We start from the raw sequence: 16,662 nt of genomic DNA on the forward strand, positions 1-16,662 counted from the left end.
CGTGGATTTAACATAGAATTAAAATTAAACGGAATTTTATGAAGAAATATTACACCTATAATAAAAAAAATAATAAAAATTAATAAAAGTAACTAACAAATGAAAAATTTCAATTGAAAAGTAAAATTGATGTTTGTTAAGTAAAAAATAAATGCTAAATTAAAGAAATTATTAAAAAATTATTTTGCTAAAACTAAAATAAAAGCAAAATGATAATTATTATGAGTGTGTATAAGAATAAAACATAAATAAAGGAAATTTAAAGTTAATTAATAAATTTAAACATCAATTTGCGAAAATTAAAAAAAAAATAAATAATAAAACAAAAGTACGAGTAATATTGAAAGTTTTAATATTAAAAAGAGTTGAAATTTAAAATCATTAAAATTTTAAAGAAAAAATGTCTAAACTGTTGAATATTGAAATGAATATTTTTTTGTGTATGTGTGTGTATAGTATAATGTAAATTTTTTTTTGTCTGACTTTACAATATAAAATCAATTTTCTTATATATAGAAAACTTCCTAAAATAGTAAAAAATAAAAACAACCAACAAAACCAAGTTTTCCCAAGTTTATTAAATTAAAAAATAATAAGAAAAGAAATAAAAGAAACCAAAATCTGTGAAAAATTAAAAATTCTTCAAAATGAAACCTTCAGAATTGCTGTTACTTTTGGAAAGGGTAATTAATAGAATACAAATACATAGAATATATTATAATAGAATAGAATAACATAATACAATACAATACATAATACAGATGAAGAAGAGGAATATGTACCTTTTCTATGATTTTTTTTATATATTTTAATATTTAAAAATAAGTACTTCAAGCGGTGTTGTCAACTTTTTAATTTCAAAAAGCACCAAAACCTATATTACATTGTGTTAAGGACAATTTTATGTCAAGGTAAAATCTGTACGAAAAATAATCAAATATATGCAGACGAACTTATTGATATAATCATTTTTATCCTTCCACAATATAATTTTCCGACCCTATAAAGTATATATATTCTGGATCTTTATAGATAGCGGGGAGTCGATTAAGCCATGTCCGTCTGTCTGTCTGTCTGTTGAAATCAATTTTCTGAAGACCCCAGATATCTTCGTGATCCAAATCTTCAATAATTCTGTCAGAAATGCTTTCGAGAAGTTTGCTATTTAAAATCATCAAAATCGGTCCACAAATTGCTGAGATATGAGGATTTTTGACCTATATCTGGAGTACTTAGTCATTAATATAGACAATATGGATATATAATGATAGATATTTCAAAGACCTTTGCAACGACGTATACAAGCTGGAAAAAATATTTTTTTAACCCGAATTTTTTATTACACCAAAAAAAAAAAAAATTACAAAACCAACAATTTTTTTTAAAAATTTAAAAAAAACTAATTTTAAAATTTAAAATAACTATTCGAAATTTTTTTTCCAAAAAATTAAAAAAAAACAACTTTGGAAAAAAAAAATTAATTTTGTTTACCTAAAAATATTTAAAATTTCTATTTTGAAGTATAATTTGGTGAAGGGTATATAAGATTCGGCACAGCCGAATATAGCTCTCTTACTTGTTAATATAAAAATTTTCTTAAAATTCTTAATGTCTCACTAACTATTAATTTATACTTTAAATCAATTACAAATTTAACGATATCATTTTCACGATTTCATATGGTTTAGAAACTTGCCAAAGTTAAGCCTTTGTTCAAGAATGTGTTTACAATTCTGTAAGGAATTTTTCAGTTTCTTTTATAATATTTCGAATATTTTTTATTAAAGTTACAAAACTGTGACATTATTCCGGAAATTTTTCAAAACTTAAGTAACTTAAATATGCTCTAAATCAAGTGTTTTATGCGCATAAAATATGCTGTAAAAACCGAAAAATATGCATCTACAAATATGTTTGTTAAAAAATTACTACAATTTCTTTAAAACAAAATTTGAGCATTGAAAAATTAAGAAAAACATTGCAATTTTTCAAACAATGACGTAGATTTATTAAAATCTTCCTTAGATCGATGATAACTGGATTTTAAATTCAAACAATAACATGTTTTCATATTATTGGCAGTCGCTATGATATTCATATTTTCCTAAAAGTTTCCATAGCGATTTTTTACATGTTAAGGCTCTATAATAAACAGTGTTTAGGCAGATTCAATAAAAAAAAGTTTGAAGAACTTTCGTAACAATATTTTCGCTGAAAAAAATTGCAAAATTATGCTCCTAGGGGAAAAAAATGCATTTGCATGATTCCGGTTTCCCAGTTATTAAGCCGTTATTAAAAGTTATAAAAATTACTTTTTATGATCTTAATAAAACATTTAAGATACTAATAATAATTGTTCAAATTTTTAATTTTGGTGTCACTGAAGGATGCTTTTTAGAAAACACTAAAAAACACTCAATATTTTTTACTGTCGAAATTTTTATAAAGCATTAAAAACAGTGCTAAAAGCACTAAGTTGACAACACTGACTGCCATAAAAAAAGAAGAATAATGTAACAAAACTTTTTCTCTTAAACTCCTTTAGCCATGTTCTGTTTTAAATAGACTTGATACCTTTCTCTGCAAGTGAGTGTGTGCATGTATGTGTATATGTTAGTTTCCCCTTCCGTTATCCCTGGCCTTTCTCATTGCCACTCGCTCATTTTATGTTACGATGATAATTCTTGTTTCTTTTCAGTTTCATTTTAAAAATATTTCATTAAAGACAAACCGACAGACAGACAGATGGACAGACAGACAGACATGCATGTGTATACCACAATACAATAGAATAAAACAGAAGAAAAAAAACAAAGTGTAATGTGGGCCAATGTTCAAAAATTCATACATTTAGACTTGCAAACAAACATGCGAGGGTAATGCGATAAATAACTTCTCTTCACATTACATTACTTCGCATTACATATTAACATGGCCACAATATGTGGATCTTTTGTTGTCATTGTTGCTGTTGCTGCTGTTGTTTTTGTTGTTGTCTGGCCTGATTGTATGACAGTTTCTGTCATTTTAACTCTTTCTCAATTGATTTGAAGGTCCTTTTCGTGTTCAAGGTTAAGAGGAGGAGTTTATAACTGAAGGTTTAAAATTGCTTGCTTTCGTTAATACAAAAAATTAAAGCTGGCTGTAATGTTTGCCCACAAATACTGTATACATGTGTACATACACTTGCTGACATCTACATATATACTTATTAATTTTTGTAAGCAAATATTTTTTTTATTTTTTAAAATCTATATGTACTAGAGTTGTAAATCGAATAAAAATTATTCGATTAATGGAGAAAAAATATACAAAATTTTATTTTTATTTGAATGAATTAACAATTATTGGATTAATAATTGTCGATTATTCGAATAATCGAATAACGGCTTTCTACATTAATTTTTCAATCGACTTTGGATTAACACCCCAAGATCAGAACATTATGGAACCTAATTTAAAAACCAAAACCGTAACCTAGAAAGTTTAAAGCATTTGCAATAGAGTTAGAATGACTTTCCAATTAATAATAAACGATATGAAAAAACGCCTTAAAATTTGACTGAAAGAAAGCCTTATATGAATTTAAAAAAGTCTTTTAATCAACAATTATTTTATAAAATATTTAACGAGGCTTTAAAATGTTCTAATTTATTATTATATTGTACATTTATATAAATATTAATAATTTTGTATTTTTATTCATTTTTAAAGAATAAATTATAATGTGTGTATTTTATAAGTCATGGAAATATAACCATATACGGACACAAAAAGACCCGTGTCTCCCAGTTTTGCCTAAAGTCATGCTCTTTTTTATGGGCCCCCAAAGATTTGGGGCCTAGGTGTAATTTTTGCAAAAAAGTGATAATTTTCTCAGGCTCATATCTTGCAAACAGTTTGGAATTTTGATTTATTTTCTGAGGCAAAGTTGTAGCCCTTGCCATAAAGAACACAAATTGTGAACATATAAAACCAATAAAAACTTAATCTTCAAGATCAACATCGCAAAAAACTATAAAAAAACGAAATTATTTTTTTAAGCTGCCTAAAAGTATGCTTTAGTTTATAATAATTTAATAGTTTATGGCCCAAAACACTTAATTCGCTTAGTTTTTTTTTTACTAACTTATATTGACCTACCTAAACGGTGTTATTAATCATTCCTAGGAAGTTCATGTGTTCTAGAAATTTGTTTATTGAAATTTTAGGTACATTTTTGTAGTTGATTGTTTCCTCGAATTTTGAACGGTTTGCTACCTATGGACCTGAACAGGGGAAAAAAGGTAAAAAAATGGAATTTTTTAAAGTTGTTTGCGATTTTGATCTTGAAGGTAAAGTTTTTTTGATTTTATATGTTCACAGTTTGTGTTCTTTATGGCAAGGGCTACAACTTTGTCTCAGAGAGTAAAGCAAAATTCCGAACTGTTTGCAAGATATAAGCCTGAGAAAATGATCACTTTTTTTGCAAAAATTACACCGAGGGACCAAATCTTTGGGGGCCCATAAAAAAGTGCATGAGTTTGGGTAAAACTGGGAGACACGGTTCTTTTATCACGTAGTGGTGTCTTATATGGTTATTTTTTTCGTGTTGCACTGTGTTATTAAAATTTGTCTGGTTCCAAATAATTTTTTTTAATCGAAGAAATTTTAGAAATTATTCGTTCACTCGAATAATAACAAACTATTAACTTTTAATTGATTAAAATAAAACTCGAATAATTTACAAACGTAGTATGTAAACATGTTTATTGCAGAAATAAAACAAAGCAGACTAATAAGCAAACAAAAAAAATGGGTAATTATTAATTTAGATTTAACCTTCAAAATTTATTAAACACATGAACAAATTTCAATGTCATTGAATTAAACAATTCTAGAAATCAACACTATTAAAACATTCGAATTTATAGAAAAAAAAGTGTCATTACAAGGATACCATTAACAAATCCATTAAACACAAAAGGAAACAGAAACAACAAAATTTAATTAGTTAAGCGACAGTGAAAATGTAAAATAAGATACATTTCAAATGCAGTTATACATATTTAATACCTTACGAGAGTATTTTACGTATGGCTATGAGACTAGGAAAATATTTGTTTATATTTTTTATTCCATTTTACTTCACATTTATCATCTGAGCAAATAAACTAAAATATTTCCAAAAATAGAACTTTCCTAGATGCATTGTAAACCTAGTAAATATGTTAAATTCTGTTTAGCATTTGCAAAACTTCTTTCTATATTTATTAAAAATTATAAAGTCTGCTGTTAAATTAAATAAAGATTTTTATAAAATTTGCCGTGGATAATTAGATAATTTTAATAAATCTCTAATTGCAACAAAATTAAATTTTTCTAACGCTTTTATAATTACACCAGCAACTTGATTCTTTGTGGAAATATGTTGAATTCTCAGATGACCCTTTAATATGTAATTTTGAATGAAATGATGTTCAATGTCAATGTAAGCCTTCCGAGAAAGCCAAGCTTAAATCCACATACTCAGTAGGGTTCTATAGATGAAACAAAAAGTCGACTTTTCAACCTTTCGACTTTTTCCGTTTTTTAAAAAGTCGACTTTTCGAACATTCGACTTTTTTCGTTTTTTAAAAAGTCGACTCTTCGACTTTTTAGTTAAAACGACTATTTTCGACTTTTTCAACTTTTTACCATTTCTTGTAAAAAATATATAGTTTCTACATTTATTGATGCGCCTTTTGTAATGTTTAGCAATAAAAAGAAAATTTATCAAGGCGATAATAGTTAGAAGAATGTTGGAAGAATTTTGTGTAGAAAAAAAGCTTTATTTTATAAACATTTATTTATTATTTATATTAGTATACACTACAAAAAATGCAAGTGTACCAAATTGCAATAGTTTTAGTTTAATGTTGAAATTAAATATTTTTTTAACAATCTAAAATGTCGACTATTCGACTTTTTCGACTTTTATCGACTATTCGACTTTTTTCCGACCAAAAAGTCGATTTCGACTTTTCGACTTTTTTCAGCAAAAAGTCGATTGTTCGAACAATCGACTTATAGAACCCTAATACTCAGCCTCCATTGATGAAGTAGCTACTGTTATTTGATACTGCACATACATACACAAAATAAATATATGCACTGGTCGATTTTCGATAATCTGTATTAGAATACCGATCAGCTTCTACATAACCAACTGTAATATCTTCTTATAGGTTTTCACAAGCATCATTCTCATGATGTATTGAAGGCCTTTTTACATTGTGGTATCGCTAACGTTACAATCAGTCATTGCGAACTTCGATAAAACTTTATCAATTTTCCATCATCAATATTGTACTCAATTTGTATGGCAAGATAATATTTCAGTGTTCTTAACACATTCAATATCAGATTTAAGAATAGTAATCGTGTTGTGGCCTCGTTAAACCAAGATCTTCAAGAACTGTATTGATATTTTGATTCCAATATCTTGCACTTTGTTTCAATACGTACAATTCCATTAACTTTAAGTTCATTCCTGATTTCATTTTCATACCTTTTGGAATTTCCATGTAAATTTCCTCCTTAGAGTTTAGTTCGCCTTTAACAGCTTTAAGCCACTGATCTCGATTTATTAAATTTTCAATTCCAGAAAACGAGGTAGGAACATCATTATTGAAACGACTTCAAATATGGATTCTTAGATTTCGGTAAATCTATTTGAAGGTTTTCTTTCTCTTGGTCTTCTCCTGGGTTATTATTCAAATTCAGTTTCTTGATTCGTTGTAACTTCAGATCTGGGGTACTTGGTTCCTCTATTATTTGGTTTGATTCTTCAATTTGATTATCAAATGCATTTGTTTCACTGTTATCACGCTCTATAAATTTTATTTCTGATATATTAGTTATTATTAATGAGCTCGGGTATTTTTGTCTGTATCCATTAGAACATTAACCCACCATATTCACTACTTTTAGGATCCAATTTCATTCGCTTTTGGTTCGGAATCCAAGTATATGCAGAACAGTCAAAAACTTGAAAAAACATTAAAATTTTACCATACCTTGGTCCGCTTTTTTAAAAATATAGGGCGAACTTTTCCTACGAATGTACTAAATTTGTTTTGTTAGTTAGACAACTAATTACCAATAATATACAAAAGATTTAAGAGCGATATCAATTATGAATCCAAAAATAAACGATTTTCAATTTAAAAATAGTAAATTTTTTTTTGTTTTTTGGACAAAAAGTGACTTAACACTTTTTTTTATTAAAAAACAACTTTCCTTAAGAACATATAACAATTTTATGTTTTTCTATAAGGCTTCTTTACGGAGAACATTTTGGCATAAAAAACATGTACTATTTTTCGAATATGTCGGCCCTACGCCCTTCGTTAATTGACATATTTTTTTATCAAAACTTCTAAAATCCCAAAGGTGGGATCGGAAAACGGAAAGCAGCTTTAAAAACTTTGATGTGCTCCCTATTTATCTCCAAAGTATTTTCTCAGCCCCAAAGGAAATGTGGACCCTATTGACAAAATTGTAAATAATACCATTTTTGGGATTTTCGATCCAATTTTTAGAAATTGTGGAATTCCGTTTGACCTTTTGACAAGTTTTTTTAAACTTTGTTATTTACAATGGCAAACTTAAAAAACGTTGAAAATGTCATTGAGTTTTGTTAATAAATAAAGATTTTATTACATATTTGTTGAGTTTCTAAAACTAAAATTTATATCAAAATTTTAATAGCAATGCAAATATTAGGAACAATTTGATCCACATTTATTCCGAAAATTTTTTGTCAATATCTCAATTAGATTAGATTTTAAAACTCAATCCGAATGCTCCTTGGCTACGCCCACGTCAAATTTTATACCGATCGAATCAGCCGTTTAGAAATGCCAGATTTATTTCCAAAAAATTGTCTGAGCAAATTGAATTCCATTGTTTTTACAATACGCTAGCATTTTATACGACTTAACCAAATGATTAACAAATTTCTGGCTTTAAATGTAGTTTATTAAATTATTTCACAAATTTAATCGATCATTCGAATAATAAAAAAATATTATGAACTTTATGAACGATTACGATTAAAATAGATTTACAGTTCCTAGTTTTGAATGAGGACTAGTGCCAGTTTCAACAAAAATAAATAGAATTTTGTCTTTTTAAATTGTTATAATAATAATCGATTTCCTAATAATGAATTTTCTACGTATTAAAAGTATTACAAAATTCATCAACAATATTAAAACATTTTAATAGAACACATTTCTTAATGACTTTGCGAACAAAGTCGACCTTTATGTATCACATTAATTTAATCGATAAATAAATGCAATCTAAGTATTTGAATTAAAATGGAAAAATCAATTTCTTCTAATTATAATAATTTCGTACTTGTGTACAGACTTAAAACACCAACCCTCGTACTTGCACCCAAATTAACGCTTTATTTAGAAGTCAAAAATAGTAACTTTGAAACAACAAAAACAAAGTACGAGTAATTTTTAAAGGGAGAAGAAGATACTCGTAAATGCTTTTGCTTTTGCCAACTAAATGACTGGCGGGCGAGCTGTCTTAAATGACTGACTCAGACACACCATTCTGGCGTTTAAGTTTTTGTTTGGTTCATAATACGACTGACTACAAAGTGTTCATTTCATGTAGAAAAAAAAGTCCTTTTCATTGTTGTAGTCATATTAAATTGAAAATACAACAACAAAAAGCGAAAGGTAAACTTTTTCTTGTTGGCTTCAATTTATTTATGTCGTTCGGTCGGTCGTTTGAAATTCATTCATACGTATGTATGTAAGTGCAAGTACAAAGGAAAAATTACCTTTAAATTTGTTATTAAAAGCTTGAGAAACAAAAACAAAGAAAAACACATAGAAATGGTAAATTTTGACAGTATTACGTATAAACAAATAAAACAACCAAACTAAAGAAATAATAAAGTACGAGTACAATTTCTAAACATTTCATTCATGTAGTTATTTTTATTGCTGTTTTTACATTTGTGCTGTCAACTTTAATCAGACTTCAAATATTTTTATCGAAATAATCCAAAGATACTTTAGATACACTCCCCTCAGTTTTATTTTTGCAAAAAGCGGAACAAATTTTTAATTAAAACTAGTAAGAGAGCTATATTCGGCAGTACCGGATCTTATATACCCTTCACCAAATTATACTTCAAAATACAAATTTTAAATATTTTTAGGTAAACAAAATTTATTTTTTTCTCCAAAGTTGTTATTTTAATTTTTTTTTTTAAATTTAAAAAAAAATGTTTGTTCTTTTATTTTTTTTTTTGTTGAAAAAAAATTCGGGTTAAAAAATATTTTTTCCGATTTTGACCCATTGTAGGTCCAACTTACTATGGTCTTATATACGTCGTTGCAAAGGTCTTTGAAATATATATCATTAGATATCCATATTGTCTATATTAATGACTTAGTAATCCAGATATATGTAGGTCAAAAATATGTCAAAAATCGAGGTTGTCCTGGTTTTTTCCTCATATCTCAGCCATTTGTGGATCGATTTTGCTGATTTTAAATAGGAAACTTCTCGAAAGCATGTCAGACAGAATTTTGAAGATTTGGATACCGAAGATATCTGGGGTATGCAGAAAAATGATTTCAACAGACACACAGATAGACGGACATGGCTTAATCGAATCCGCTATCTGTAAGGATGTGGAAATTACAAACGGAATGACAAACTTATATATACCCTTCTCACGAAGGTGTCGGGTAGGATTTTCAAAACTTACGCGGAAAAAAAAAAAATCAGAAAACTGCTTCGATTATATTAATGTCAAATTTTCTTCCAATTTGTCTATAAGTATATGGAACTGTAAAATCTAAATCCTATAATAAATCTTTAACAGTTAAATTAAAGAAATCATGAACTATAGGTTTCATCCTTGTTCAAAAATACAAATACAGTGATATGTGACAAATAATATTAAATTATGTATTTTTAAAATTACAAATTGAAAGACATAAATTTTTAAATCACTTTCTGAATCTACTGATTCTTCGATCGATTACTTTTGAGCGATACAAACATTGTTTCATTTGAAAAAATAATTTTCAGAACAAACAATTCTATATTATGACAAAGAATAACAAGTAAGAATGTATTGTCGGCCAAGACCGACCATATAATACCCTACACTGAGTAAATGAACAAAAACATTTTTCTTTAAAAATGTCAATAATTTATTTTCGATGTAGTTGGTTATCATTGAGCTACAGAATATATTGTAGCTGAGTTTTTTGACATAGAGGGAACCTTTAATAACATTAGGATTCATGCAATAAGAGAGTAGTTGAACACGGGTTTAAGGACATCCTAGTAAGTTGAATAGTTTCGATGCTTGGTAGCAGGATTATCAACTCAAGTCTAGGGGATGGCCGGGTTATGGGTATGCCGTAAGGTGGAGTATTGTCTCCCCTTTTATGGTTAATAGCGGTGAACTTTATTTTCAAGATCTTTGAAAAGTTGTGATTCAGATCAAGGGAATGTTTCTTCCCTTTCTTTATGCAGGCTGCGCTAGGCGATCTCTCAACCTGGGCCAAGGCAAATGGGCTGGGTGTAAACCCAATGAAAACAGAGTTAGTACTCTTCACCAGGAAATAAAGGGTAGGCAGTTTTAATTTGCCGGAAATAGACGACGCGTCGTTGAGCTGACTTTTTCAGAGGGAGCCAAGTAGTTAGGGACCTTCCTTGCTAACAAATTATCATGGAAGAAGAAAGGCTTCTTTCTATTGGTAAGAATTAGGGACTACTACCAGGCTTTACACATCGATTGTAAGGCCCAATGGTTTCAAATAAATTTTATTAAATTATTCGAATAATACTAATAGTTATTCCTTCGATTAATTGAGGAAATCTTAAAAATGATTAGATCACTCGACTAATAAAAATATTTTAAACATTTATTCAATTAAATTAAAGGGCTGTTTCACGATGTCGAAAGAAAAATGATGCGAACAAATTTATATGAAAACTATTCGAAAGAATTTAAAAAACTGAGTGCTTTTCATATAAATTTTTTCGGCTCATTTTTCTTTCAACATCGTGGAACCGGCAGTAAAACTCGAATAATTGACAACCCTTTCAGAACTTATAATTATGAGCTTTTTAGATGAACGAAGAGCTAAAAATATATTACTGATCTGAATGTATAGTTTGAATAGTTACCCATTTTGTAAGTCTTTCTTCCTTCCTTCTCATCAAGGGGAAGACCTTCTCCTGTCCATGATTTCTCCCAACACCCACATAAATTTCTTCCTGGAATATGGCTCTATGGTACATAAATGACTATAGAATAGCGATATCCATAAAAAAACAGCAATTGGATGTGGTATATAAGATATGCAACTTTTCGTATCCTCAGAAAGATTTTAGAGAGCAAAAGTCAATATAAAATGTCTCTATTTAAGAACTTTTATCAAAATAAAAGGTGCAATAGATATATTCAAACGAGAAAAGTTTGAATATCTTGAAATGCTTTATGAATAAATGTAAAATTTCTTAACATTAGATAAATTTTATTGTCTCTCTATGAAAATATGATAAAACAAAGTGTTTTCAAGAACATTTAATTTGCTGGTCTCGGTGGACCATTCATTGGAAATGCCTATATATATGTTACTGGTAGTAACGAAGAAAAAACATTCTGCATTAGTGTTTTTTGCTTTTGTATAAATATTTCTCTTATTTCAGCAACTTCTGTTGAGCTACGTTTACACGGTTGTCAGAAAATGGTTAACACAACCATGAGAACTTATGTTGAAACATATGGTTATTAAGCATTTATTGAACATTTTCTGACAACTTTGTAAGAATATGACAGAGGCCTTAGTAAATAAGAAGTAACAAACGGCTGATCAATGCACGATACTAATGTGCATATTTTATTGTTGCAAAATTGACTAGAATTCAACTTCTAGAAGGGACGCAGTAGTCGCATTTGTCCCAAAGACTCTTCCAAATGCTGGCAGGACACAACAGATAAAACAATGAACACACGACGAGTTTACTTCGTAGAACTTGTCGTCATTGTTTTCCTTTTGCTCAAGTTCTTTGTATTTGTTTTTTGTTCTTGTTCTGTTTAGTGTCGAAAATGTTGTTAAATTTGTTTCTGTGTTTTGTTGTCTGGTACTTTACGCACTTCTTTCTTTGCCATTTGTACGTGGTTTTATTTGTATTCAAAGTATTGTTGTTGTGTACAGCAAATATTGTGTAACAAAAGAGAGAAGAAAAAAAAGAATTTCAGGCATTTCATTATTTTGATAATAAACACTCACATAACCACCCACTCAATTTACACTTGTACTCAGCGTTACCATATGTCAAGTTTTCCCTTTTTTTGCAAGGTTTTTGAGATGCAAAAAGTTTTATTTTTTTAAAAAAAAGTTTTTTGGAAAATTGTAAATTTATGATATCAATAAGTTGAACCGTTTATTTCAAAATGATGTTCCCAAATTCATTTACTAAATATGGTAATTCATTTATTTAGAAGCTGAAGTGTCTTCACCACTAAATTCACATAAATTATCTCAGTCTAATTATATGTACGAATTGGGTTTTGTAATTTTAGTATGTATGTAGTTAAAAAAAAGTTTTTTTTGTTGAAAAAAAGTTTTTTTTTAGAAATAAAAAGTTTTCTTCAAAAATTTTATGGCAACACTGCTTGTACTTGAGGCTCGAGCTAGTAGAAGTACTCTTACACATCCACCCATTAACTCGCAGCTCTTATTATTTTTATTTTATTTAATTTTGCAAATAAACTGCGTATGTTTTGTGTGTGCAGGTACTACCCTGCAGTTTGTTGAACTAGTTCCACTAGCAAAGAGGAAAATAAATCTGTAACTTCTAAACGGTTAGTCCGCTTTGAATGAAATTTCACATACTTTGGGGACACCTGTCCGCGCCCCTTGTGGATCCATGAGGTACAAATTCAAAGCTTTAACTCGACCACACCGCACTCGGACTTTCAGTTCAGATATCATAAGAAAGGGATTTCAAAGACAATCCAACGACGTATACGAGATACAGTACTATCTAACGAAGACAGTTTAATCACAAAAATAACTCACCGGGATCACGAACTAGAAGCCGCATTGCAAATGGGTGTGGTCTTTTTTGCTATAACACCCCAAAAAACCTTAAAACGGCATACTACTCGTATACAATCTAACAAAATACTGAATCACTAAAAGTCAGAAAATTTTGTTTTAAGAATGTTCCTATTTTGTTGTACAAAAAGGAGAATAGTATCCGTAAGACCAAAAAAGTAGTTTATTTAGCCAATGATTATGTAACTAGTGATTTTTTAAGTAGTGGAAATACTGATAATTTAATAACTATTTGATTTACCAAAGATACATTGTAAAATAGTTAGTGCTCAGTTAGCTCTAAGACTGTAGGGTATTTATACATTTTTTTTAACTAAAAGTCTGTAAAATAAAAAGGTAAAAATTGTAAAGCCATTTTTATTAGTCATTAATTTTTAGTTTAACATCAAAACAAATTAAATGTTACCACCAAATGTTACATATAAGGCAAGGTTCTTTCAAAGTATTGTTAATTCATTTATATTTTAAAACACAGTATTACCCAACAGTTAAGCAAATAGTCAATGTATCCCTAGATAGACAATAATTTTCTGCAATGTCTGACCACTTGGCTTATTCCAATTTATATATTTTGGGCCATTTGACGGGTATGTGCTTTAGTAGTGGAGATAGAAATCAATTGGTTACTTTATACATTCCAGGTAATCTAGTGGGAAGACAATTGTCACTTAAGTGTCTCTAAGTAACCTAAAGTGTTGTCACTTTAATCGTTTATTTTGTACTTCACTTTAGAAAGTAGTTGTATTTCCCACCAGAAGTAATCTATTGGGCAGTTTTTGGAGTAGCGTTTGTTTACAAACAATCGGTTATCGGACTGTCTATGAGATGTCTTTTTAACTGACTATTTGAGGTAAATTAGCACCCGTACATGTAAAAATAACTGATCAAGTTAACAGTTAGGTAGCTAGTAAGGTAACTCCACTGCATTGACTACTTTGGACCAGCTATTAGACAGTCTCACTGTAATTCAAAAGGGTCAATTGACCCACTCACCTTGTAATTTCTCCGCAAAGGTCCTATCAACAAAATATGAGAGAGTAACTCGTAAAGCATTTATGGAATGTCGTCAAATTAGTGGATCGTTTTTCAACCACTTTTGTTGAACCACTAACCCACCTTGAACTTTTTCGACACAGTTTCGACTAGTTTATGTATTTTTTTTTGATGACTTTTCAGATGGCCTGCGTACAATATTTATGTATGCAAATTGTAAAAGGCCTGTAACAGGAATGCGTGTTGTTAATACAAATTTTTTTCCAGGAAAATGTTTAACACATTTTTTCTTTATTTTACTATAATTATTATGATTTCGTATCTGAATGTTGAATTTTTCAAACGGAAATTAATCGAAATTTCCCAAATGATTAATGAGAAATTGTTAAGATTACTTTCTTCAGTTCATACGAGAAGCAGCTTTTCTATTTCTCAGTCGTCATGCAATCTTGTTGGTAATTTTTGTGTGAATTTATGTACGAGTAGTAAAAAATATAAAAAAAAAACTCAAGTTAATCATTGCATAAAATAAGTGCCAGTTTAGGAAATGAAAACGATTACAAAATTGTTTATGTATGAATGTGTATGTATATAGGATGTGTAGTACCCAGCAGTTCTAGGAGACTCTCCCGAACTAGTGATTTAACATATCATTTAGGGTGACAACTAATTACATAACTAGTTATTTTGACAAGTACATGTCCTAAGCGGAGGGTCAATTGCCCAAATTGGACCAAAGCTGGTCCAAAGTAGTCAAAGCATTGGATTCACATACTGGTTAGATAGAGTCAGTTACATTACTAGCTACTCAACTGGTTATTTGATCAGCTTCATGACTAGTTTTGATCTTAAATGATGAGTTAAAAAGACATCTCATAAAAAGTTCAATAACCGATTGCTTGTAAACAAACTTTCCATTGACAATTCTAAAATATATTATTTGTGGTGGGTAAAAGGTAACTGACTATAAGTAGCCGGTATCCAATACATTGACTACTTCGGGCTAGCTATTAGACAGTGAACTTGTAATCTATGTAAATGATAGATAAAATCACTTGTTCAGGACAGTCACCCAGAACTGCTGGGATGTATGTGTGCTAATCAGTTAAATTTCAATGTTGTCAATGCGAATGATTTATTGTTCACAACAATAATGAATCGTTGTTCCTTGTTTATTATTTAGTAAATATTTAATCTGCCATATTGTTGCTTAATTTGCGTAGTTATTAAATCACAACACGATTCCCATGATTATGCAAAATATACATGTAAATAAAAAGGAATATTTACGTTTAATGTGTATCAGTTTATAATAATAGTGAAATTACATTTCGTTACTGTGAGATTTATCATAATCTTGTCCTCCTGAGTTATGCTAAATTCTCAGCATAAAGAATTTTCGATTTTTTGTATTCTGAATGATACCTATTTGAATTAGTGTAAAAATATTTCAATTATATCTTACCCAGAGCCGGTCATCGAAGAACGCGGCGAGTCACAAAGTGTGCTAGTCAATGTGTTCAAGAATTCCTGGAAAACACATTCCTGGTGACTTAGTTTTACCGATGAACCGCACAGTAACTTCATCTATGCTGAGTTTTTTTAATGGAATACAAAATGAATAAAGCAATTTCTTTAATCATGAGAATATTAAGGTATAATTTTTGACACCTTCGCATTCCTTCGGCAAATGTGGCAGAATTTTTAATATCTAAGCAGTGATTTCGAAACTACACCAGTACATAATTTAGCTTATTCTGCATTAGAGAAACGTCGAATACTGACTGACTCCATGTTCTTTCTGTATATTCTCTTATTAAAAAGTCGATTTTTTAGTTTAATATCGGATGGAAGTATTAACAAATATATTGCTTTTGGCTACAGTTTAACCAGTAACTTTATCCAAAACAAAATTATATTTAAGATTGACGTCTAATATTTTTTCGGAATGATTCGTTCTTTTTTTCCATGACATCTGGATTTAAAATTGAGGTAGTAACTTTTATCATATTGTTACGTTTTTACCTTTTAAAAAACTGTGGTTTATTTCCTTTAAATAAACTCTTTATTTATTTAAAATGTACAACAACAACTGTTAAATAGTCACTCAGTGTTTTTATACACGTTTATAAATTGGCAGAACTACACACACTTTATAATGTACAAGTATACACTGGTAATGCAGTTGATGTCTTTACTTAACGATGTTTCAAATTAGACTCATTCACTACTGCAACCGCAGTCACTGTTTATACAAACTGCCATCTGCATCTGAGTAGATTGTTCTTGACGGTCAAAACTCGTATATTCGAATTCTAGAGCTTTCGATGATAATGTTAGCAGCTTAAACATTTAGTGTTGCCATACTTAAAAACAATGCTAATCAACCTCATGCTATCAACATTGTTGATAAGTAGAAGCTTCTTATTGTTGCAGGCAGTCATTACAGACCGTTATATTCAAATCGCTATTGCAAATAACGGACACATTTCAGTCAGTTTCAATATGCTTCGTCCTTTGGTCGAGAAAG

General features: G+C 29.3%; 1 protein-coding gene across 1 annotated transcript in view; it reads left to right on the forward strand.

The window, feature by feature from the left end:
• Positions 1 to 564: 564 nt before the first annotated feature.
• Positions 565 to 16,662, forward strand: part of LOC135957706 (high affinity cationic amino acid transporter 1) — a 73,584-nt gene continuing 57,486 nt past the window's right edge. Inside the window, exon 1 of the mRNA XM_065508500.1 lies at positions 565 to 683. Within this exon, the coding sequence (XP_065364572.1) occupies positions 648 to 683 (36 nt within the window). The 5' untranslated portion in view covers positions 565 to 647. The remainder of the gene's footprint in view (positions 684 to 16,662) is intronic.

This window comes from Calliphora vicina, chromosome 4 (assembly GCF_958450345.1).
Source record: "Calliphora vicina chromosome 4, idCalVici1.1, whole genome shotgun sequence".
Taxonomy (NCBI): Eukaryota; Metazoa; Arthropoda; class Insecta; order Diptera; family Calliphoridae; genus Calliphora; species Calliphora vicina.